This window comes from Acomys minous (genome assembly GCF_964271855.1).
Source record: "Acomys minous genome assembly, chromosome: 3".
NCBI lineage: Eukaryota > Metazoa > Chordata > Mammalia > Rodentia > Muridae > Acomys > Acomys minous.
This window is the reverse complement of record NC_140485.1, coordinates 67,081,290-67,103,970: the sequence shown is the minus strand read 5'-3', so window position 1 is coordinate 67,103,970 and position 22,681 is coordinate 67,081,290. Positions and strand designations below refer to the sequence as shown.

Genomic DNA, 22,681 nt, shown 5'->3' with positions numbered 1-22,681 from the left:
TTTTAAATCTCACAATATAGACATGTATGGAAACATCACATAGCCCAATAATACTTACAATTGTAATATTTTCAGGTATCAATTTAAAATAATCTCTCTCTCTCTCTCTCTCTCTCTCTCTCTCTCTCTCTCTCTCTCTCTCTGGTTTTCTGAGACAGGGTTTCTCTGTGTAACAGCTCTGGCTGTCCTGGAACTCGCTCTGTAGACCAGGCTAGCATCGAACTCACAAAGATCTGACTGCTTCTGCCTCCCGAGTGCTGGGATTAAAGGCATGTGCCACCACTGCCCACCCAGCTTTAAAAATACCTTGTAGTAAAAACTTTTAAATCTTTTTTTTTTTTTTTTTGGTTTTTCGAGACAGGGTCTCTCTGTAGCCTTGGCTGTCCTGGACCCGCTTTGTAGACCAGGCTGGCCTCGAACTCACAGCGATCCACCTGCCTCTGCCTCCCGAGTGCTGGGATTATAGGCGTGTGCCACCATGCCCGGCTTTTTAAATCTTTTTTTAAAAAAGATTTTTAACCTTATGAGCATATACAGTGGGAGGAGGTCCCCCTCAGTCACAGTCATAGGGGAGGGGAGTAAGGGGAAAATGGGAGGGAGGGAGGAATGGGAGGGCACTGACTGCTCTTCGGGAAGACTTGGGTTCAAGTCCCGGCACCACATGGCAGCTCACACATGTCCGTAACCCCAGGATTCAACACCCTAACACAGACATACGTGCAGACAAAACACCATGCACATCTTCCCATGCTTGTCACATGCCTCTTAAAGCTATAACCCACCTCAGTGTCTTTTGGATAAGGAGTTTGGATGCACTAGCTTAAGGCAGTTTGGGACTAGTGAGACCTGAAGATTTCTGGGACTTCCAGCAGCAGGGTGTCTTTACACTCCCCACTGGATGTGTTGACAAATACCAATCTGTTATATTTAAATGTCACAGTCACAGTTAGTGGCAGGAGCCTCAGGAAGTGACTTGTGGGTAAAGCCCAGGGTGGATGGCAGAGAAGAGAGGATGGGGCCTTGGCTTTCCAGCTGTTTCTCACACTTCCAAGTCCACTTGTCTTGGCCCTGCCCTACCAATGTACCCTGCAGCCAAATCCAGCCTGCGCTGAGCTTTCCAATGCACACTCCATCTCAGGCAATCGACCTTGGAGAGCTCAATGAAGGGAATCAAGATTCCCTGGGACACCAGATGGTGGTGGCGCATCCCTTGGGTCCCAGCACTCAGGAGGCAGAGGCAGGAGGATCTCTTTGAGTTCAAAACCAGCCTGCTCTATAGCAGGAGTTCCAAGGCACCCAGGAGCCAGGACTACACAGAGGAAAACTTGTCTGAAAAACCAACCAACCAGGCTGGGTGCAGTGGCACACTCCTTTAATCCCAGCACTTGGAAGGTGGAGGCAAGGGGATCTTTGTGAGTTCAAGGCCAGCCTGGTCTACCAAGAGAGTCCAGAACAGAAAGTGTTCTGTGTAACAGAGAAACCCTGTCTCAAAATACAAAAACAAACAAACACAAAAAACAACCAATTAAGCAAACAAACAAAAAATCCCCAGAGCATCTCACAGGGACTCTTTCTTTCCAAGCTTGGTTCTAGAACATTCTCCACATGTACAAAATTCATTCTAAAATCATTCTATCCTTCTAAAAAAATTTTTCTTTGCCATTCTTGTTATCCAGAAACAGAAAAAAGTACAGTGAAAGCCACTGGAGAATTCTGGTGCCTCTGTTGATTAATTTCATCAGAAGATGCCAGCCTTCTTAACTGTGTCTCCACCACAAGTTGCAGTGAAACCTGTTTGCTGTGTCTAACCGCATCACCTATAACGCACCAGGTACTGCTGTCAAGGCCACAGGGAAGGCCCAACATCATGGGAACAGGCCAGGGAGCAAGTCTGCTGGGAACATATTCTAAGTTCTTCTGTGTGTGCGTGTGTGTGTGTGTGTGTGTGTGTGTGTGTGTGTGTGTGTTTGACACAGGGGGGGTTTCTTTTATTTCAGGCTGGCCTTGAACTTTCTATGTACCAAGAATGACCAGGAACTTCTGATCCTGCCGCCTCTACCTCTCAGGAGCTGGGAGGTGTTTTAAGCAGAGTTGAGATGGAACCCTGGGCTTCAGGCATTTGAGACAAGCACTCTGCCAGTGCCACAAGCCTGGCCCAGTCTCTGCTGAGTTCCTAGGTAGCATCACAAAGGGACTGTGTTACAGACAGCTACATAAGGCCATCCCCATCACCCCACCCCAGAACCATGAAACCCATCAAGAGATGAGAATTAGACAAATGGACGATAGGCCTGGTGCTGATGGGGTCACTGAGTTCCTGGCTACAGCCCTCCTTTGTGGCCCCCTGGAAGCTCCATCTCCCTCTGAGCCTTAGCAGCCTCCTCCCTCAAAGGAGGATCATTTCCACTTCTCAGGGTGAGCGTCAACTTGAGCTGTGATGACACAAGTCTGACCGGATCGGTGATGTGTTGCAACTTGTTGAGGTAAACCCACAAGATAATTTTATTTTTATAGTAATTGGTACCCAATATTCTCTGTCGAAACTTCTGCTTTCCCTCTGGGCAGAAATAAAATAGTAGGAGCTGAGGTGGCAGGAGCAGGCACGGAGGGGATAGCCAGCTCTTGCACGGCCCTCTGTACTCACTAGATCGTCCATGATCTCAAGAGGAGAAGATTCACTAGCTGTCTAGAGCTTACAGCCCAGAGCCTGGAGTTCGTGACTGTGTCCCAAGACAGGCACCCTTGAAGAGACGAACTTCCATCCTCCAGCCACCTCCCTCAGATTCCCCAACCTGCCAGCTTCTCTAAACTCAAATCTTACTATTTGTTTTTGTTTTTGTTTTGTTTTGTTTTGTTTGTGGGGGGGGGTTGTTTTGTTTTTGTTTTGTTTTGTTTTGTTTTGAGACAGGGTTTCTCTGTGTGGCCCTGGCTGTCCTGGAACTCACTCTATAGACCAGGCTGGCCTCAAACTCAGAGATCTGCCTGCCTCTGCCTCCCTGAGTGCTGGAATTAAAGGCGTGCGCACCCACTGCCAAGCTCAGATCTTAAGCTTCAAAAGAATGGAGGGTCGAGAGCCACAGCTCAGTGACTTAGAGCGAGTCATTCCTGAGCTTCTAGAGACCTGAGCTCAGTTCCCAGCACTCATACTGGGAAACTCACAACCACCTGTCACTCCAGCTCGAGGGGACCCATATGATGCCCTCTTCTGGCTTTTGGGGGCACCCACACACATGTGACCTACAGACCCACACATACTGTTTACATTAGCACACTCAGTTTGTGGAAACTCTTCAAACTGCGTGTTTATTAATATGTGATATACATCATATGCTACCTATAATATATGATATGTTTTCTGTGGGTGTTCTTTAATTCAAGAAAGTATTTCCAGGGCTGGGGAGATGGCTCAGTGGCTGCCTGGAGGAAGCCTGATGATCGAGTTCAGGTTCCTCGAACTCACGTCAAAGTCAAACTCAGTAGTGCAAGCACCTGGAAGCCCAGTGCTCCTGTGGAAAGTGGGAGGAAGAAACAGGACAGTGTAGCCTGCAGACACAGAGACCCCGCCTCAGGGAAGGTGGGAAGGCAACAGCTGACGCCTGCAGGCTGTCCTCTCACCGTTCTCACGTGCACCAGTGAACTTGCACACACACGCACACACACTCATGCATCACACGCCTACACAGGCAGCAGGATTTCAAGTTTGGGGCCATCCTGAGCTGCACTGGATGTCCAGGCCTGCCTCAGTTACAGGAGCAGATCCTGTGTCAAGGGAGAAAACAAAAGGGTTTGCACACGATCCCCATATTCTTAAATCCCGTATTTTCTTTGAAGAGAACTTGAGTCTCAGATTTGGTTCAGAAGTTGTCTGCATGCTGTCGGCTCCCCTTTCTCCACTAGTGTACACTCCCTCCTCACTTAGCTGGAGCCACAGGAGAGGGAGGAGGCTGCCATTCTGTTTAACGACTTATCCATGGGCCTTGCAGGGTGGTGGTGGTCCCGGTGACCTTTGAACTTAGCCTGGGAAACTCTAGGGATCCTTAACTTCAGCTTAGAGCTGTGTAAATGACCTCACTCAAAGCAGGCATGAGGGGGGAATCTTAAACCTCATTTAACTCCAGGATTAGACTTTTTTGGTTTTTGTTTTGTTTTTTGTTTTTTGTTTTTGTTTTTGTTTTTTTGGAGACAGAGTTTCTCTGTTTAGCCTTGGCTGTCCTGGACTCACTGTGTAGACCAGGCTGGCCTTGAACTCACAGTAATCCACCTGCCTCTGTCTCCTGAGTGCTAAGATTAAAGGCATGCATCACCATGCCCGGCCTAGACATTGCTAATTTAGAGGTGCCAGGAGTGTTTGGGTTCACAGTTTTTAAAAAAATGACACTTCCATTTGATGACTGAATTAAGGGAAAGGTGAAGCCAGCAGTAGCTTTCTATCTTCTGCTGAGGTCCTTGGAGCTGCATCCTCTAAGGCAGGATTGGATGGGAGTGCCCTGCCCGAGAGATACTGAGGCAAGGAGGGGACACCATGAGTCAGATGGAGCTCAGTCCCTCCAAGGACTCCAGAAGACTGCCCCAATCCCTTGTCTGAGTTACTTTACCTTTGCAGCAGGTTGGTGAGCTGGGAATCACCCCCACCTGTGTCACCAGCACTGGATACTGTGGGGTACTCCTAAAGGCAGAGACCCCACTCTCCTGGCAGGGTCCTAGAAAAGGGTCAAGTGCCCAGGTGCAGAGCTACAGGGAGACTGCTGAGGGCAGGAGGGCTGCAGGGTTGGTGTCCACCTGGCCCTACACAGCTCGCTTTACAGGGAGTCTAAGCCCCAGATTGTGGGCGCTTCTGTCAACCCAATACAGCCAAAAGTGAGGTGCTATCATTATTTGTCTCAAGACCATGTCTTAGGTAGCCCAGGCTTGCTTCAAACTCAATCTATCCAAGCAGGACCTTGAATTTCTAATCCTCCTGATTCTACCTCCCGAGGGCTTGGATTGCGGGCACGCCTCACCGGGCCTGGCTCACGTGGTGCTGGGGGCGGGACTCGGGGCTTTCCCACTTGCTAGACATGAGCTCTGCCAACCAAGCTGCATCCTTGGGCCCAAAAAGCATTCCTGAGAAGGGCAAAGGGAAGCTGGGAGTGAGTCAGCCACAACTCAGAGCAAGAACAGACAAGCGACAAGCAGAGCTCAGGGACAACAGATCCAGACTTTTCAGAAACGGTTGTGGGGAGAAGGCTTGTTTTTCAGCTCTGTCCAAAGATGGGTATTGGACCACACGGTGTGGCTGGTGAGGAGAGGGTGGACCAACCTCTGATGTCTGACAAAGACCGAGACAGAGAGAGCTGGATAAAGACAGACAGATGGACAAAGGGGAAAAGTACAGGGCTGGGGACGTGCCAGGGAAATGGTGAGCAAGCCAATGTGGGGGCATACCTGTCATCTCAGCACTTAGTAATCTGAGGCAGGAGGATTGCCTCAAGTTTAAGGGTACTCTTGTTTTCATGGTGAGGCCCTGTGTGCTCACCAAACCACAAGCAGAAGAGAACACACCAGGTGTCCCTCTTGATCACATCACAAGCTCTTGAAAGGTGTCAGACTACAATCAGAAAGAAAAACAAATTAAGAAAACAAAACAAAACAAATAAACAAACAAACAAAATGCCTGGCCTCAAAGGCTGGATGCTCATCTGTGGTTCCCAAGCCTCTTTCCTGCTTGTCTGCTTCTTCCCCCACCCCAACCCCCACCCCCGAGATGCCCTGGGTCAGAATGGGGTCAGTGCTGAGGAGGGCAGGGGCAGGGGAATTCAAAAGGGACTGGCAACTGGGAACATACTTGACCTCACTTCCCCCTGCTCATTCTCTGCAAGAACCATCTTGCCCAAGGTTGACACAGGAGGGCGGTGGGTGGGAGGCTGGCTGCATTCAGGCACTCATTAAACTGGATTTCGATGATTCATTTCGCATATTCATTCAACACGTACTCGGAGAGACGCCTCCTCTCCCCCTGACCCTTCCCGAGGCCTGAGATATGTGCCCACAGGGTGATGTCTTTAGCCAGGCTGAGTCTCACCTCCAGGAGGAGGGCCACGGGAACAACCGAAGTTCCCACGCAGGCTCAAGTTCTGTTTTTAGGCCTCTACACCCGGATCTTCTGAAATGAAGAAGTCGGGAGTGATGAGGGAGATTCTGACTTAGAAGGGCGTGGGGACAGGGTGACTCGGGTTCTTTCCAAATGAGTGTTCTTAACCCTTAGAGCTAAGGGTGCTGGGGGGGGAAGATGGAACCCCTGGAGGGAGATAGAGACCAAAGACAAAAGTCGCAGGGCATGTGGGCTGGGCCTCAGCTGATCCAGTGTGTTCAAAGCCCAGGATTCCATCCCGAGCACCACACACACCAGGCATGCCTTGTTTGTAATCCCAAGTACTCAGGTAGTGGAGGCAAGAGACTCAGAAGTTCAAGGCCATCCTTGGCTACCTAGGACCCTGTCTCAAAAAGAAAAAAAAAAAAGTCACAGGTTACTAGGATGTTGCTGGCCACAAGTAACCAAAGAGCCAACCCCATGCTGCAGACAGTGTGACAGGGCCGTGGTCTCTGCCAACAGGATCTCTGGTGTTGTCACAGCTGCAGGCACCTCCTCTCTTCTCCTTCTCATGGCAGCATCCCTCCTATGAGTCTCTTTTACAAGAAGGGCAATGTGCCAGGTGTGGTGGTGGCAAACACACCTTTAATCTTAGCACTTGTGAGGCAGAGGCAGGCGGATCGCTGTGAGTTCGAGGCCAGCCTGGTCTACAAAGTAAGTCCAGGACAGCCAAGGCTACACAGAGAAATCCTGTCTCGAAAACAACAAACAAACAAACAAAAAACAAGAGGGGCAATGTGCCCAAGAAAGCCCGCAGCAGATTGTGCCTCCTGCCCCCACCCTGGCATTGCCCAACCTGTCCAGGCCCTGTTGCCAAGAAGCCCTGGAAAAGGGCCACCTCCCTTGCCCAGCCTCTGCTAAGATGCTGCCATGGCTGAGAAGGGGGAAGGGAGCAGTGAGGATGTAGGCAGCCAATGGGGGTGTTGTGGGGTGTGGGGGGGGTAGCCTATTCCAAGTCCAGTTGCCCCCTAAATTCCAGCTTCTCCTTTAGTCTGATTCCAGGGCTCTAAAATCCAGCAGTAGTCAGGGTCTCCTCCCAGCTGCGCAGAACTCGGACCTGGACTGCTCTTATTGGTTGCTTTGTGAGTACCACGCGCCATTGCTCCTAAGGCCCCTCTGCCCTTGTCCCCCATCTCTTTACCTTCTTCCCAGAGTGCTACTACCCCATGTCCGGTACCACGTGGCCCAGGCCACCTAACTCTGGAAATGGTACCTATCCCTTTTCCTTGACCAGTGTGGCTGGGGTGAGAAAATAACATGGATTTAGTTTCTGTGACTCAGGTCCCGAGTGATAGACCCATAAGCAAAGTTCACTATTTCTTCTGTTTATGTGTATGGGTGTTTTGTTTACATGTATGTCTGTGTACTGTGTGTGTGTGTCTGGTTCCCATGGAAGCCAGACAAGGGCATCAGATCCCCTGGAACTGGAGTTGTTGCTGTTGTGGACCACCAGAGGGGTGTGAGGAATGGAACCCAGGTCCTTGGCAAGCACAGCCAGCTCTCTTAACCAGTAAGCCAGCAGTCCCTCCAGTGCTCACTGTAACAATGAGGATGTGCCTGGACCTGGGGGCGGGGGTGGGGAGGATCTAGGCGCAGTGGCTGCAGATAGGCCCTTTGGACATCTCTCTTACGTAACGGGCTGTGTGTGGTCAGTATGGGACTGGGGAAGGCCTTCCTATCTCGTTTTCTTCCATCCTTAGTTCTCATCCGCACAGCTCAAACTCGTGCCCAGGATATTACATTCCAAGCAGTAGAATGGGAAGAAGATAAAAAAAAAGATCACTGTGTCCCCCACACCACCTCCACCCAACTTTAAGGTCAGGATTTTAGTAGATCACAGGAAGTTCACTTACAGCCTTTGTACCAAAGTAGCACATTTAGCTGCAGAGGATCTTGGGAATGTAGTCCTTAACTGGATGAGCCAGTGTCCAGCTTCAAACCCATTTGTATGAAAAAAGAGAATTGATATTGGATCCATCTGGGATCTGACCCAGCAGCTTGAGATGAACCCGTGGTGCAAATACAATTGTCTAGAGCTGTCAGGGTACCACAGGTAGAAAAGGGGCCACATAATCAAATTATCCAAAATTTTATCCACAAGGCCCCAAGTCCCTTCTAGGGCCCTGTTGTGTGTTTCCTGCCCACCCGCCCACTGGCCTCACATTCTGACAGTTAGCTGCCAATTTGTGGCAGCTAGCCCATGTCTCCTATGGAGGCCGCTCTAAGCATCTCTCTTCCTCCCTGTCCCACCAAATAAAACAAAAGGCCTCACCCTGCCCACTGAGGGTCTGGCTTCCTGGCCCACCCCAGGTCATGCGCACCCGGGACAGCCAAAGCCCTGGGTACAAAGCTTCCTCTCTTGCCTGCTTCTCTGAAGTCTGGGGGAAGCCATCTGGATAGCTGAAAATACATTTCCCCAAATCTGTCCCTCTACCTTCACACACCTGTGTCTCCCCTCCAGCACAGAGGAATCCCCGTTCTAGTCAGTGGGGACCTCTGACAGAAACCATTTCCGTCTCCGAATGCAGAGAGCAAAGCTGGGCATCGTAACAGCCACCTGGGATCCCAGCACCAAAGAGGCTGGAGCAGGAGGAAGGGCCATCAAGAGTTAGAAGTTGGTGGTGGTGCACGCCTTTAATCCCAGCACTGGGGAGGCAGAGACAGGCAGGTCTGTGAGTTCGAGGCCAGCCTGGTCTACAAAGTGAGTTGCAGGCCAGCCAAGGAAACCTTGTTTCAAAAAACCAAAAAGAAAAAAAGAAAGAAAGAAAGAAAGAGAAAGAAACTCAAGGCCAGCCTAAGAACCAGGGAGACACTGTCTCAGAATAAAAGGCTGAGAAGATGATTTAGTGAAGTGCCTGTCATGCAAGTGTGAGGACCTGAGTTCGATGCCCAGAACTCGAGTGGTGGGGGTTGGGGGGGGCCAGGAGAAATCCAGGCTGAGCAGCATGCGTTTGTAATCCCTACACTAGGGAGATAGAGTCAGGCCAATCCCTGAGGCTCACTCACCCGCCAGCCCTGACACCTTGGTGAGTTCCAGATGTCCCCCCAAACAGGAATGACACCCTCAGTTTCCTCCAGCCTGCACACACATGTGCACACACCTCGACATGCACACATAACTCAAGAACAAGGGCCCAGCAAGACCACAGCTTATGCATGCTACCAGATTCTGTTACAGGAACAAAAGACACAAGAAGCAAGAAACAAGAAACAAAAGACTTGTGACTACCAAGACAGGGCCTTTCAAGATACGGCCTTGATGCTACGCAGCAGCATAAGTCATACAAAGATCAATCCAGGCCCCAGCTTCCCCCACCAGGCCACTGCGGAGAACTGCAGAGATGCTATGTAGCACTGAGGCTGGCCTGAGTTTTACACCCAGTACATGTAACTGTTCCATTAATCATTCCTATTCCTGGGATGGCACCGTGGGTAAAGGCATGCTTTATGCTTGCTGCCACGCTTGATGACCTGAGGTAAATCCCTGGGACCCACACGATAGGAGATAACTGACTCCCACAAGCTGCCCTGGTCTCTCCCGTTATGACAGAAAATGCTCTGACAGGTGTTCTGGTTTGGGTTTTTAATAAAATGTCCCCCAGAGCCTCATGTGTTCCCAGCTGGCAGCACTATTTGGGTGTTGTGGGACCTCTGGGAGATACGGTCAGGCTGGTGAGCATCAGGTATGGGTAGGGTGGACATTATGGGTTATAGTTTGGCTCTGGTTCAAGTCCTCTCTCTGCTTCCTGGTCTGCTAAGAAGTGAGGAAGCTGCACCCTCCAGGTCCTACCTCCCAGGGTCAAGCTGCTCCAGGATGCCTCTCCCACTGAGATGGACTGTATTGTTTCTTCCTTAGAATTCTGTGCCATTTAAAAAAAAAAAAAGGCAAAACTAAGACGAGTAAACAAACAACAGAGCCCCTGCGAAGTCTTCTGTCACAAAGACAAAGCCTTTTAAGAACACAGCCGCAAGGCCACCCCTCTAAGACCAGCTATCTGAAGCAGACTAGGGATGGATGTAGCTCAGTGGTGTAGCCTTTGTCTAACAAGCACAAGGCCCTGGGTTCAATTCCCCAACACTAAATAGGAAAAATACGAAGTAAAAAATGATTCACAACTTTACAGTAATGAAAGTACAGCCCAGCAAGGCTAGGGGCAAGCTGTGCAATTGCACAGGTTGTGGGTACCACACCAAGGCGGCACTGCAAGCCAGCCGGACAGGACAAAGCCCCAGAGAGGAAAGTCACAGCATACCTTAGGAAGTTTCTAGAGCTTGCAAGCAACCTGAATACTTGATATTAAAAAATTTACAAAGATTTTGCTGCTAACCTAAGAGAAGAGCACTTGACACACTGGCTCGTTTAACTAAATCCTCCTAAAATTGAAACTAAAATTGAGGGTTGGAGAACGTGAGGAGCTGGCTTGCCCCAGAGCAGGCCTGCCCAAGGTAGCCAAGTTCCAGAATCCGTACCCAGAACCATTGCCTGGGTGGGGAAGTGCCCTGGCCTCTAGCAATCCTCCCAGACTCCACCTTGGCTGGAAGCATAAGGCCAAACCTCATTTCCATCTCTGGGTTGCACTTCCCTCCTCGCACCCCCACCCCCACGCCTCTCCGCAGCCTTTCTCAGCACACACGTGACTCCCCCAGTTCCTCTAAATGTCTCCACCTCTGGTCTTCTCTCTTCTTACAAGACGGCCAGTTTGGGATTATATTTGTGTGTGTTTATTTATAATGGCTTGGAGTCAAGTCTGAAACGTCTTCTGGGGGCGGAGAGGCGGAGAGAGTCTCTTTAAGGTTTTGAAGAGCCCAGCGAGGATATGAGTGTGGCGGAGCTTCGGGTGGCCCCGCCTCCCCTCCTGAAATGGTGCAGAACTCAAGAGAAGAGACCTTCAGAACCAGAAGTTCAAGTCCTATGCAACTGTGGGCAAATTGCTTAACTTCTCTGTGCTGCAGTTCAAATGAGATTCCCGACAGTATAAGCTTTCACAGAATTAAGTAAAATAAATAAGTGTTGAGACAGTGTCTCATGTGGCTCAGACTGGACTTGAACACAATCTATGTGGTCAAGGTTGACATTGAACCTCTACCCACTAGTGCTAGGATTACAGGCATGTGTCACCACGCCTGGCTGTCACCATGATTGGCATTCTCAGGGCCACTTGTGCTATTTTTAGAGTTCATGGGAATTACTGGGGAGATTGTACTATGTCCTGGAGGAGGGCACAGGTACTGCGATCAGAGTCAGATGCCCACACTCAAAGCTCATTTTGCCCTTGCCAGCTGCATGACTCCTGTGAGCATCCTTTGCGTCGTCGGCAAGTTCTCCTCTAAGCAGAGACTGGCTTAGAAATGACACATGTCCTCTGTCCCTCCGGGGGCTTAGGAGACTACATCCCAGGATATGTGCTTGGAGGACTGCTGGGTCACCCCAGTTATCTGCAGGAGTGAGCCCACCCAGGACCAAAGCCGGCACAGGGCAAGAGAGAAGGGGCTGAGGAGAGACAGAGTCACAAGGACATTGCTTGAGCCCCTAGATCACACTGTGCCTGAAGCAAGATGCTTTTAGACTTCCCACTTTCATAAGCCTATAAACTTCCCATTTTGCAAAAAGCCATTTTCTGTTGAGTTTTCTCAAAGGAGACTATCTAGGACAACATCAAGATGTTAAGCAACTTGTTCCAGGCACAAAGTCTGTGAGAGGCAGACTCTGGGCTTGGCAGCTGTGACGTGACCACCATGCCCTCTCTGATCCAAGCCCACGGTTGCACTGGGCTGTGCACTGATAGTGCCTCTTTACTCTCCATGAGCAGCAACCGTCTTCACCTGAGACAGTGAAACAGTTTGAAGAATTTAAAAGGACTTTGGAGTTTAACTGATGCCCAGGCAGCTGCAGGCCTCCTGATGCCAGCACTCCGGCTTCCCCGCATTGGCAATTCCATCCCAGACCAGGTCCCTGGCTGGGTTAGAAAATACAGTCATGAAGCTCGGGGGTCGGGGGGGGGGGGTAGGGCTATGCCCTTAGTGCCTGTGGACTCCCAGCACTGGCTGGTTGAGCCAGACGTTCAAAGGGACTCAGTCGATGAGAGGCAAAGAAGCTCTTGTCATCCTGGCTTGTAAGACCTTCCAGGGACTGATGGGGGATTGGGGGAAAATGACTTGCAGACTTCCAGCTCAAGGAAGACAGTGTTGGGCAACACAACTCAGCCCCACTTATTCACCAAGTTTACAGTTAGAGGCCAGGATGATGACAGACACTTCAAGCAGACATGTAATGTCATGGCACGTAGTAGAGGCACAGGGCGGAGGTGGGGATTATCAGGAGTGGAGCAGGGACTTCCTAGCTGCAGCGACGTTAGAATCAAGTTAGCTTGACTGTTACTTGGGATTCTAAACTCTGAGCTGTGCCAACACCCCTGCTGTCCAGGCTACTTGCTGACCTTGCTCCCTTAGGGGTCAGCAGCAGCCCCATGCTTTGAAAACAGCTGCCCTGCTCTACCTGCCCAGTCTTGGGATGATTCAAAAGTTGGTTTCCAGTATTGACTTCTCCCCATAGAGCACGGGTTCTTAAGCTTCCTAATGCTAGGACCCTTGGCTGTCCTGGACTCCCTCTTCAGACCACGCTGGCCTCGAACTCACAGAGATTCGCCTGCTTCTGTCTCCCAGAGTGCTGAGATCACAGGCATGCGCCACCTCGCCCAGCGTGCTAGGACTCTTTATACAGTCCCTCATGTTATGGTGACCCCAACCATGAAATTATTTTCGTTGCTACTTCATAGTTGTAATTTTGCTGCTGTTATGATCATAATATAAATATGTTTCCCAGTGTGACCACTGTGAAAGGGTCATTTGACCCCCTCAAAGGGGTTGGGACCCACAGGTTAAGAACCACACTGCCAGCCAGGCGGTGGTGGCGCATGCCTTTAATCCCAGCACTTGGGAGGCAGAGGCAGGCAGATCGCTGTGAGTGCGAGGTCAGCCTGGTCTACAGAGTGAGTACCAGGACAGCCAAGGCTACACAGAGAAACCTTGTCTTGAAAAAACAAAACAAATCAAACCAATCAACCAACCAACCAAAAAACAAGAGCCACACTATCACTCTTCCTGTAAGCGGCCAGAGGTGACCTGTAAAGATGGTTTGCTAATCACTTGACCCAGAAAACCCTACAAAATCACGCAAGTCAAGAGGTTAAAATCTTCGTGTTCACTTTAAGAACACCCAGGAAATTGCCCAGGCCATCAAGGGTATGTATATCTGAAAAGCCACGAAATATCTGAAAGATGTCCCTTTAAAGAAGCAATGTGGGGGCTGGAGAGATGGTTCAGAGGTTAAGAGCACCGTCTTCTCTTCCAAAGGTCCCGAGTTCAATTCCCAGCAACCACATGGTGGCTCACAACCGCCTGTAATGAGATCTGGTGCCTTCTTGTGGTGGGCAGGCACACATGTGTGGACAGAATACTGTAAATAATAAATCTTTTTTTAAAAAGAAGTTTAAAAAAGAAGCAATGTGTGCCGTTCTGGCTGTATGATGGTGGAGTCAGGAGGTGCACCCAGGCCAAACAGTGGGGCTGGACCCAGGGTCGGTGGCCACAAAGAGTGCTGAATTTTTGCTGCACATGCTGAAAAATGCAGAGAGTAATGCTGAACTTCAGGGTTTAGGTGTAGATTCCACAGTCATTGAATGTATCCAGGTGAACAAGGCGCCTAAGATGCGCCGACAAACTTACAGAGCCCATGGCCGGATTAACCCGCACAAGAGCTCCCCCGGCCACATCCAGATGATCCTCGCTGAAAAGAAGCGCATTGTTCCAAAGCCAGAGGAGGAGGTGGCACAGAAGGAAAAGAGATCCCAGAAGAAACAAAAACTGATGGCACAGGAATAAATTCAGCATAAAATAAAAACAACTACACTGCCTTGGTGGAACCTGCGGAAAAGAAAGCCGAAAACCCAGTGAGAACGTGCCAACGTTTCACCTGCTTGCTTGACCAAAAAGAGCTTTAGCCATCGTGACACGTGGCCACCTTGTTTACTTTCTAATCAGCCACCGCCATCGACATCGTTAGGTTTCAGGGAGCCTCCAGGGCAGGGCTGGCTTCAGGGAAGCTGACACTTAGGGTCATGGAAGTCTCTGTTCTCAGCAAATGCCAGGTGCTTGGAACGTGGGGAAGGAGGCGTTCTGCCCTAATGGAGCAGGCCTGCCTGGAGACAAGCCAGCACCTAGGTGTGACAGAGGATGACAGGAGGCTTTAGCTGCAGTCAGCAGGCCTGCTTGGGGAAGTGACACTCAGCTAAGAGACGGAGCCTTGGTCAGGACTGTGGTGGAAATTAGCCAGTTGTACTGAGAGGGGACCCAGCTCTGGGGAAGCCGCAGACGGGGCCTGCCACCAGGGTCGCCTGGGCAGGGGAGCCTGGGCTAGGGACTGAAGGGAAGATAAACCTTCCCTTCTGTTTTGTTTTGATCCTAAGTGTGGTATGGAGAAGAGGGCGGGATGTTTACCACTTAGATGTGAGAAAGCAGGATGGCTTTCCACTTAGAAGTCAAACTACTTCCTGGGGGAGCTTGGTGAAAAACATCCTTGAACAGGCTGAGAGGATATATATGTGTGTGTGTGTGTGTGTGTGTGTGTGTGTGTGTGTATGTGTGTTTCATTATAGTATTCTTTAATATCCTTTTCTGATAGTTTGTGCTAGTCCGATTGTTAAAAAGGTAGGCTCATTTAATAAGTTCATAATAAAATATAATAGAGAATTGAGCCTACAAGGGATGTATCTCTATTCTTTGTTAAAATGTACACATTTATTTTTAGTGTGTGCACTTTGTGTGTTTTCCATTACATATGTGTGCGGATGCGCATGCAGTTGTGTGTGCGCATGCGTGTACATGTGCGCGCGCATGCGTGTACATGCGAGCGTAAGCGTGCTTACGCACATGCTTACATGCGTGCGTGCGTGCTTACGTCAAGCATGTATGTGCGCATGTGCTAGATATTGCGCGCAGGCGTGTGTGTGTGTGTGTGTGTGTGTGTGTGTGTGTGTGTGTGCGCCCATGCACTCACAAATGCACTCATGTGTACTGTGTAAAAAATTATTTACTGAGAATCTTTAGTGTTGACGTGAAGAGTGGATATGAGACAACTTGAGTGTATGTGTGTGTGCATGCATGCGTGGGTGAGAAAAGGTATTCACTCCCTGAGAATTTCTGGTGCTGAAACATGGAGAGTGGATATGAGACACCCCGAGATTCAGCCTCTCCTTCAGGGTTAGTATTTCTCACGGGGTTTCACCATCTGGCACTTCAGTGGGTTAAGTGGGGCCCCTAAGAAGTCACTTCACCAATGTGACCTTATTTGGGAAAATAGTCTTTGCACAAGTCATTGACTTAGGGGCCGCAGCAGGAGATCTGGATCAGTGGACGGGCCACATGCACTGGGACACAATGACAAGGGTTCTTACAGAAATGAGACAGGGAGGTTTGTCATACAGGAGGAGCCAGAGAGGTTGTGTGAAAATAAGGCAAGGTGGATGAAATGCCACCAAGGAAAGACAGTCTGTCAGAGATAGAAGAGGCAGAGAAAGGACCTGGGTGTAGTTATACAGGGGTGAGAGCCACCTTGACTCCACGGAGCTACCCTCAAATGTGTGCCATATGGACAGGGGGATCCCACCTGGCCAGAATCGTCTAAATAGGCAATGACTTTAGCTAGGCAGCCGCCAAATGTGGGGTCCCAGCACCCCAAGAGCAAGCTGGAATTCATTCTATCATAGCAGGAGTCAGGAGCTGGCAAGTCCAGGACAGCCAGGACTACAAGAGAAATCCTGTCTCAAAAAAAAAAAAGTTTTAATTTTATTTGTATGAATGTTTTGTTTGCTTGGTTTTTCGTTTTTCAAGACAGGGTTTCTCTGTGTAGCCTTGGCTGTCCTGGATTCACTTTGTAGACCAGGCCAGCCTCGAACTCACAGCGATCCGCCTGCCTCTGAGTCCTGGGATTAAAGGCTTGCACCACCACTGCCTCGGCTTGTATGAATGTTTTGTATGCATGTATATACAATAGTGTGCTATCAGTGTGTGCTCCGTGCCCTTGAAGGTCAGACAAGGATCTGTAACTGGAGTGATGATACTTGTGAGCCACCATCAGCCTTTAGGGAAGATTTTCCCCCTTTTTGCTGTGTTTTTGTTTGAGACAGAGTTTCACTGTGTAACTGGCTGTCCTGAAACTCACTATGTAGACCAGGCTGTCCCAGAGAATGGGGGTTTGTTTATTTGTTTGAGATAGGGTTCCTCTGTGTAACAGCCTGGCTGTCCTGGAACCCTCCTTGTAGACCAGATTGGCCTCAAACTCAAGGAGATCTGCCTGCCTCTGCCTCCCAGAGTGCTGGGATTAAAGGCATGCGCCACCACACCCCGGGAGAGTGCAAGTTTACAAGCAGGTTGCCACCACATCTATCTGGTCAGTATTTTCATGAGGCTGTGGGAAGAGAGAAAACTATGCTGCCTGGGTAGAACTCTCACGAACTCTCCCCACGTTTTATGAAAGCAGGGTGGACAGCTAGATGTTGGCACTTGTCTGAAACTTGGAAGACTGAGGTAGGTGGATCTGGAGCTGAAGGCCAGCCTGCACTACATAGTGAATTCCAGGCCAGCTCAGGCTACAGAGTGACTCTCTGTCTAAAATAAACAAGAAACTGGGGATGTGGCCCAGTGAGTGCGTCCTAGCATGCTTTGGGCTCTGCTTCCATCCCCCGCAATACATGCCTGTGATTCCAGGACGTGGGAGGTGGAGGCAGGAGGCTCATCCTTGGCCTGAAGGCAAGTGGGAGACTAATCTGGGATAGTTACGACTCTGAGTTAAAAATAAAGAACGGAGTCCTAAGTGGTGGTGCACCCCTTTAATCCTAGAACTCAGGAAAAGAGTCAGGCGGACCTACCCAGTCTGGTCTACAGATGGAGTATGAGGGCACCAGGGCTACGCAGAGAAACCCAGTCTCAAAAAACACCAAGGGGAAAGAAAAAAAAAAACAACCAAAAAAAAAAAAAGGAGGGGAGGACAGGAAATGCCGTTCCCCCGCAACTGCCTAACTCGAGGCCACGCCCTCGCCGCGTGACTAACCGGCCAGCACTAGGCTCGAACTCTAGATCCCGCCAACTTCGCCTAAGCCCACGCTCTGTGGGGCGCGCCGCCGGGGGTCGCCTGGGCAACGGGTGCGCGCACGGAACCCGGGAAGCGGAGGCCTCTAGCTGGTCATCTCCTCCAGCCTAGGCGTCTTCCACTAAGCCCCGCCCAGGCCCCGCCCCCGCGGAAGTGCCGGCGAGCCTCCTCGCTATCTGACTGGTTCTCCCTTAAAGGGGCGGAGCTAGCGGCGAGGCGGGGTGCGTACTTCCGGCTGCCGGCTTGACATGCAGAAGTCGCGGCTTGGGAGGCTGGGGCTGCGGTGGTGGCGGGCGGCGGGCCTCAGGACGCGGAGCGACACGGCCTAGCGCGGCAGACGGCCGAGGGGACTCGGGCAGCCAGCCAGGCCCGACATGGAGATGGAGAAGGAGTTCGAGCAGATCGACAAGGCCGGGAACTGGGCGGCTATTTACCAGGTGCGGAGCCGGGCCCCCTAGGCCGCGCCGTCTCCCTGGCCCTCCCTGCTCAGGCGACCCCTGTCGCGCGGCCCCGCCGCCCAAGACCCAGCTTGGGGCTTGCAGCCCCTGCGACACCCCCACCCGCCTGTATCTCCGCGGTCGGTATCCTCTCTGAGTCCCCCCCCCCCCCCGCCCCAACATGGCCCAGCCACCCTTTGTCCCCACTGGTCCACACCCCTGCTGCTTCCTCGTCTGGACCGGACCACCTCAGGCTCTCTTCCTTTGTCTCCCGGGGAGGCGGGTGGGTTCGCCGACACCCCCCGCCCCCGCACATTTCCTTTCCTCGGGCCTTGGTGTGTGGTCGTGGAGGCCCCAGGATGACAGGCCCCTCACTCCTTCCTATCCATTCATTTGTTGGACATGAGTTGGAGAGAGTCTGTTCAGCATTAAGCTTTATAGACGGTGAGTGTGGAGCGCCACTGTAGACTTACCCTACCTCCGGAGAGGCTTGGAATCCCACAGACACTCAAATACAGATCATTGCAGCTGGTGACAAGTGTTGGGAAGAGAAAAGACCTGTTAAGGTGGAGGGTGACTGTGCCCAGAGGGCCTGCTACCTTGGAGAGGGGATCACGGCAGAGCTGTTAGAGAAGACTTGCTTTTTGAAGAGAACAAGGAGCGACAAGCTACGAGGTTAGGCGACTGGAGGGACACAAAATCCATTCCTCCAGCCAGCTGCCAAAACCTCGTCCAGACAGGGAAGTGAGATGGTTTCAACCGTCTCTAAATGGCCTGTTTTCTTGACGAGTGTGTTTTATCCTTTGATCGTGGACTGAGATGGTCCTGTTTTCTGAGATCTGGTCCACCTGAGGGGTTCTGATAGCTCATAAAATATCATGAAAGTGTTTTGCCCCCTCTGTCTATGAAACAGTGAATTGAAAACACAAAGATTGCTTTTCAAGCAGCTGAGTCCTCTATAAAGAAAATAAGTCTTCTGATTAAATGTCAGTGCGGGGGTTGTGAGGGTTGCCCCCAAACCACACTCGCGGAGCTTCTCAAATAAGCATGTGCAAAATAGGTCCCTGTTTCGCATGTAAAGACGGCAGGCAGTTTATTTTGCTTTCAGCTTATAGGTTCAAAAGGCAGCGGGTGAGTCCCATCAGCTGGAGAATTGAAATCTATTTTGAGCTTCACTTGGGAAAGTAAAAAGCCTCAGGCTTTGGTGTGCCTGAGTAACAAAAGCTTTTTTGGGGTGGCCTCGATTTCCAGATCCCTTGACAGGGTTCTTTTTACTTGGGATGTGACGTGTGTCAGCTTTTCCCAGACTGATATTTATAGCTAGTGGAATCTGTGTAAGTGGACGATCAATAGTAACGTTTGTATTCAGGCCTAGTCTCTGAACTGGTTGGATGGATTCCACTAAGGAGTTGGATCTGTGGGCGGATTTTCTGTATCAGATTGAATGCAAGGGAAGCCCAGGGTAACATCATATGGAAATTGTCATGTAAGCCGCTCTGAAGTGTGGAAGTTGTTGGCTAAACAGACCATCCCAAGTGGAGACAGTTGGATCTTTAATATTGAAACAGACTGATAGGATAACAAATTTGCGTTATAAATAAGTTATGGTAGAGTGCGGGGTTTGTTGTTGTTGTTGTTGTTGTTTTAATGCATTAGGTCAGAATGGCCCGCCCTGACATCTAAGCCTTGTTAAAGCTGTGCTAAGAATGCTGTTGGCCAGAAAGTGGACTGGCTTTGACATTGCATTCCTCATTGTTCTCCAGTTTCTCTGCCACACTTAAGCCCACAAGTTAGTCAGATAGATGTCAGGGTCTCCACAGCATGTTCACAAGTGCTCACGTGAGCCCATGGGCTTTCCGGCTGTGACTATCTGCGCTCCCGCTCTCCCCTCCTCTCCCTCTCTTTCTCTGTGTGTGTGTGTCTGTGTCTCTCTCTCCCTCTTTCTCTCTCTGTCTCTCTCAGCCTGGGTTTCTCTGTATAACCCTGGCTGTCCTGGAATTCACTCTTTTGTCCAGGCTGGCCCTCAAACTCACAGAGACCTGGGTGCCTCTGCCTCCTGAGTGTTGGGATTACAGGCTTGCACCACTGCCCTTGCATATTTGTATTTTCTAAATTAGTGATGGAAGTGCTTCCTGGTTTTACATTTTTTAGAAATTTACTTATTTGTGCATTTGCGTATATAAGCACTCCATTTGCATGTATGATCCCATGACAGAAGAGAGCATCAGACAGAAGAGAACACCAGATGTCATTACAGGTGGTTGTGAACCACCATGTGGGTGCTGGGAGTTGAACTCTCTCAGCACCTCTGGATGAGCAGCTAGTGCTCTTAACCGATGAGCCATCTCCCCAGTCCCTGGTTTTATATACATTTTTTGTTTGGTTGGTTGGTTTGGTTTGGTTTTGGTTTTTTGAGACAGGGTCTCTCTGTGTTAGCCTTGGCTGTCCTAGACTCACTTTGTAGACCAGGCTGGCCTCACAAAGATCTGACTGCCTCTGCCTCCCGAGTGCTGGGATTAAAAGTGTGGGCTACTACGCCTGGCTGGTTTTATATTTTTAAAGTAGCTCTTTGCCTTAAAATTGTGCCGTGGCTGACGCCCCTCCTCCTCTTTTTTCTTTCTTTTTTTTTTTTTCCCCCGTTTTTTGGTTTTTTGAAACAGGGGTTCCCTGTGTAGCCCTGGCTGTCTTGGAACACACTTTGCAGACCAGGCCAGAGAAATCTGCCTGCTTCTTCCTCCTGAGTGCTGGAATCAAAGATGTGTACCAAACCACCACACCCTGCTTCAGTTGAGCCATTTTTAAAAACCAGAATTTGAATGACCTTGAGTGAATCTAAAGCTAATTTTCTAACGTAAAGGCCAATTTACCCAAACCATTTTTTTTAGTTCAAAGAAATGTGTTTACAATGGGTAGAAAATAAGTTTTTTTTAAGTGAATGTTTGATAGTGTGTCAAAATGAAGGCATTCTTATCAAAAGTCTTATTTAAGCTTGTCATAATTAAAAAGGAGTATGTATCGTTGCTTGAAGCTGTATAAACAAGGTAGTGGAATCATTTCTCCTTATTCTAATTTACTTTCTAATTAGACCAAAAAGATCTACTCTGAAACAAATGGGCAAAGAACAAAAGGGGAGGTGGACTTCTGAGTGCTGGGGAAGGTGCCACCCTACGAAAAATCCCTTCAGGTACCAAGCCTTCTTAGAAGGAGCTTGGGTGTTTTTATCTTTTCTGCTAGTGAGCAGGCAGTCCTTAGGTCTGTAGAGTCAGGTTTGTTTGCATGTGGAAATGGGTGTAGAATTTTTCTGTCACTCAGAATTTGCAAAGGGATGATAGGACCAAAGGAGCAATTAGAGTACTGGTCCAAAAGGAGTGTGGCTTAGCTAGCCTAGTGAGAGAGCATGCTTGATTGGATGGAAAGAGTGACCACGCACCCTGCCCTCCCTCAGAGGTGGAAGAGGGTGCTGGTCAGGGTTGCTTGGTTTCTTATAGTTCAGTTCTTTGGTTCTGCCACTTTCAGAGAGTGATATGTTTCAGATAAAGAGCATCTCCCACCCAGGTAGTTCCTGACTTGAAGGCAAGACTACAGGCTGCTTTGTGTGGTGGGGCACTTTTCCAGCTGACATTTGTTATAGCAGCCTTCATTCTGAAATACAACCCAGTGCCTGGGGTAAAGTCCTGCTGTATCAGGAGTACCCTGCAATTCCTTGTTGGTATACACAGTTGATTTATCATGCTCCAAAAGATGTACTTACAATAGTGTTTATTTAGACACTGCTGGCTACCAAGGGGGGAAACTGTTTTGTGAAGAAGAGAAAGATCTATACACTGTAACTGGTTTCGATGGATGGGGGTGGAGTATGTAACACCCAGACATCTTGAGTGACCCCTGAGATCTAAATGTTCTTGCTTGCCCTGGTTGTGTGAACTAAATTTAGGATTCTGATGGGCACTTGGAGGAGGTGTGAAGACTTTTGAAATTATCTGGGTTGGGAGGAAATTAACAGGGTGTTCCAGCAGAGCCACGAGAGAAGCACCCCTTGTTTGCTGTCCTCTACACATTTAAAGTAGCTGGGCTTCCTGGGGAGTAAGCAACCATTCAGTGTCTGTTACAGCAGCTGGGAGTAGTGGGAAAAGAGAAAAGTAAATGGTTTTCAGCTACCAGATCCCTCTGCTGAGCTTCTGGCCTGCCTAAACCACAGGACCTAGTATTTATTGAGTAATGGAATTAGTTGCTGGTATACTGAGATTTAAATGAATGAGAATTTTCCTGTGGAGGCTTTTTGGATGATAATCTACTGAGATAATAGCTTTTTTCTCTTTGTCTTTCTCTTTTGGTGGTACTGGGATGATGCCCAGGGCCTAGGCAAGCACTGTGCCAGTGGGCCACCTCTTTGACCCTTGAGGGTTTTGTTTGTTTGTTTGCTGTTTTGTTTGTTTTTGGTTGGTTGGTTTTTGTTTTAGATGCATCTTGCTGTGTGGCCCAGTCTGGACTCTGTTCCTCTGCTGTCCTCTTTCTCTTACAGACCTGAGCTAATGCGCAAGAGCACGCACGCGCACGCGCACACGCGCGCGCACACACACACACACACACACACACACACACACACACACATTGCCCCTTTTCCAGTCTCTTCAGAATTCTTTTGACAATTTCTTCCATATTGGGCTTTTATTCATAAGTGCTTTGAGACCTACCTGAACCTGTGTATATTCTGCATTTCTTCCCTGAGTGTTGATGTTAACTCATTCCCAGTAGAACTCATTCCTGGTAGCAACTAATACTGGCAAGAAGGCTGGGCATGTTCTAGAAACCTGGAATCCTACCTGAGTCATTGCTTCTGGGATGACACGCTCACCTGCAGTGCCCTGACTGGGTGTTGGGTGCTTGGCTTGGACTAGCCCTCAGAGGCCCTCACCTTCCTTTCATTGTTTGGTCACCCTGTCACTCACCTCGGTGGTCTTAGTGCCC

At 49.7% G+C, this 22,681-nt stretch overlaps 1 protein-coding gene, 1 long non-coding RNA gene and 1 pseudogene across 3 annotated transcripts in view; 2 read left to right on the top strand and 1 right to left on the bottom strand.

Moving 5' to 3' along the window:
• Positions 1 to 3,170: 3,170 nt before the first annotated feature.
• Positions 3,171 to 17,347, bottom strand: LOC311595210. Its single transcript, XR_014778361.1, has 4 exons — positions 17,238 to 17,347; positions 6,062 to 6,142; positions 5,425 to 5,587; positions 3,171 to 3,506 (listed from the first exon to the last, which is right to left on the bottom strand). It is a non-coding gene; the product is annotated as an uncharacterized lncRNA (long non-coding RNA).
• LOC311593234 (large ribosomal subunit protein uL22-like) lies at positions 13,276 to 14,011 on the top strand (annotated as a pseudogene). Its single transcript has 2 exons — positions 13,276 to 13,429; positions 13,636 to 14,011. The product of its transcript is annotated as a large ribosomal subunit protein uL22-like (transcript).
• Positions 17,348 to 17,496: 149 nt separating the features above from the next.
• The window catches only part of PTPN1 (protein tyrosine phosphatase non-receptor type 1), a 52,119-nt gene continuing 46,934 nt past the window's right edge, over positions 17,497 to 22,681 (top strand). The window contains exon 1 of the mRNA XM_084777682.1: positions 17,497 to 17,713. Within this exon, the coding sequence (XP_084633808.1) occupies positions 17,651 to 17,713 (63 nt within the window). The 5' untranslated portion in view covers positions 17,497 to 17,650. The remainder of the gene's footprint in view (positions 17,714 to 22,681) is intronic.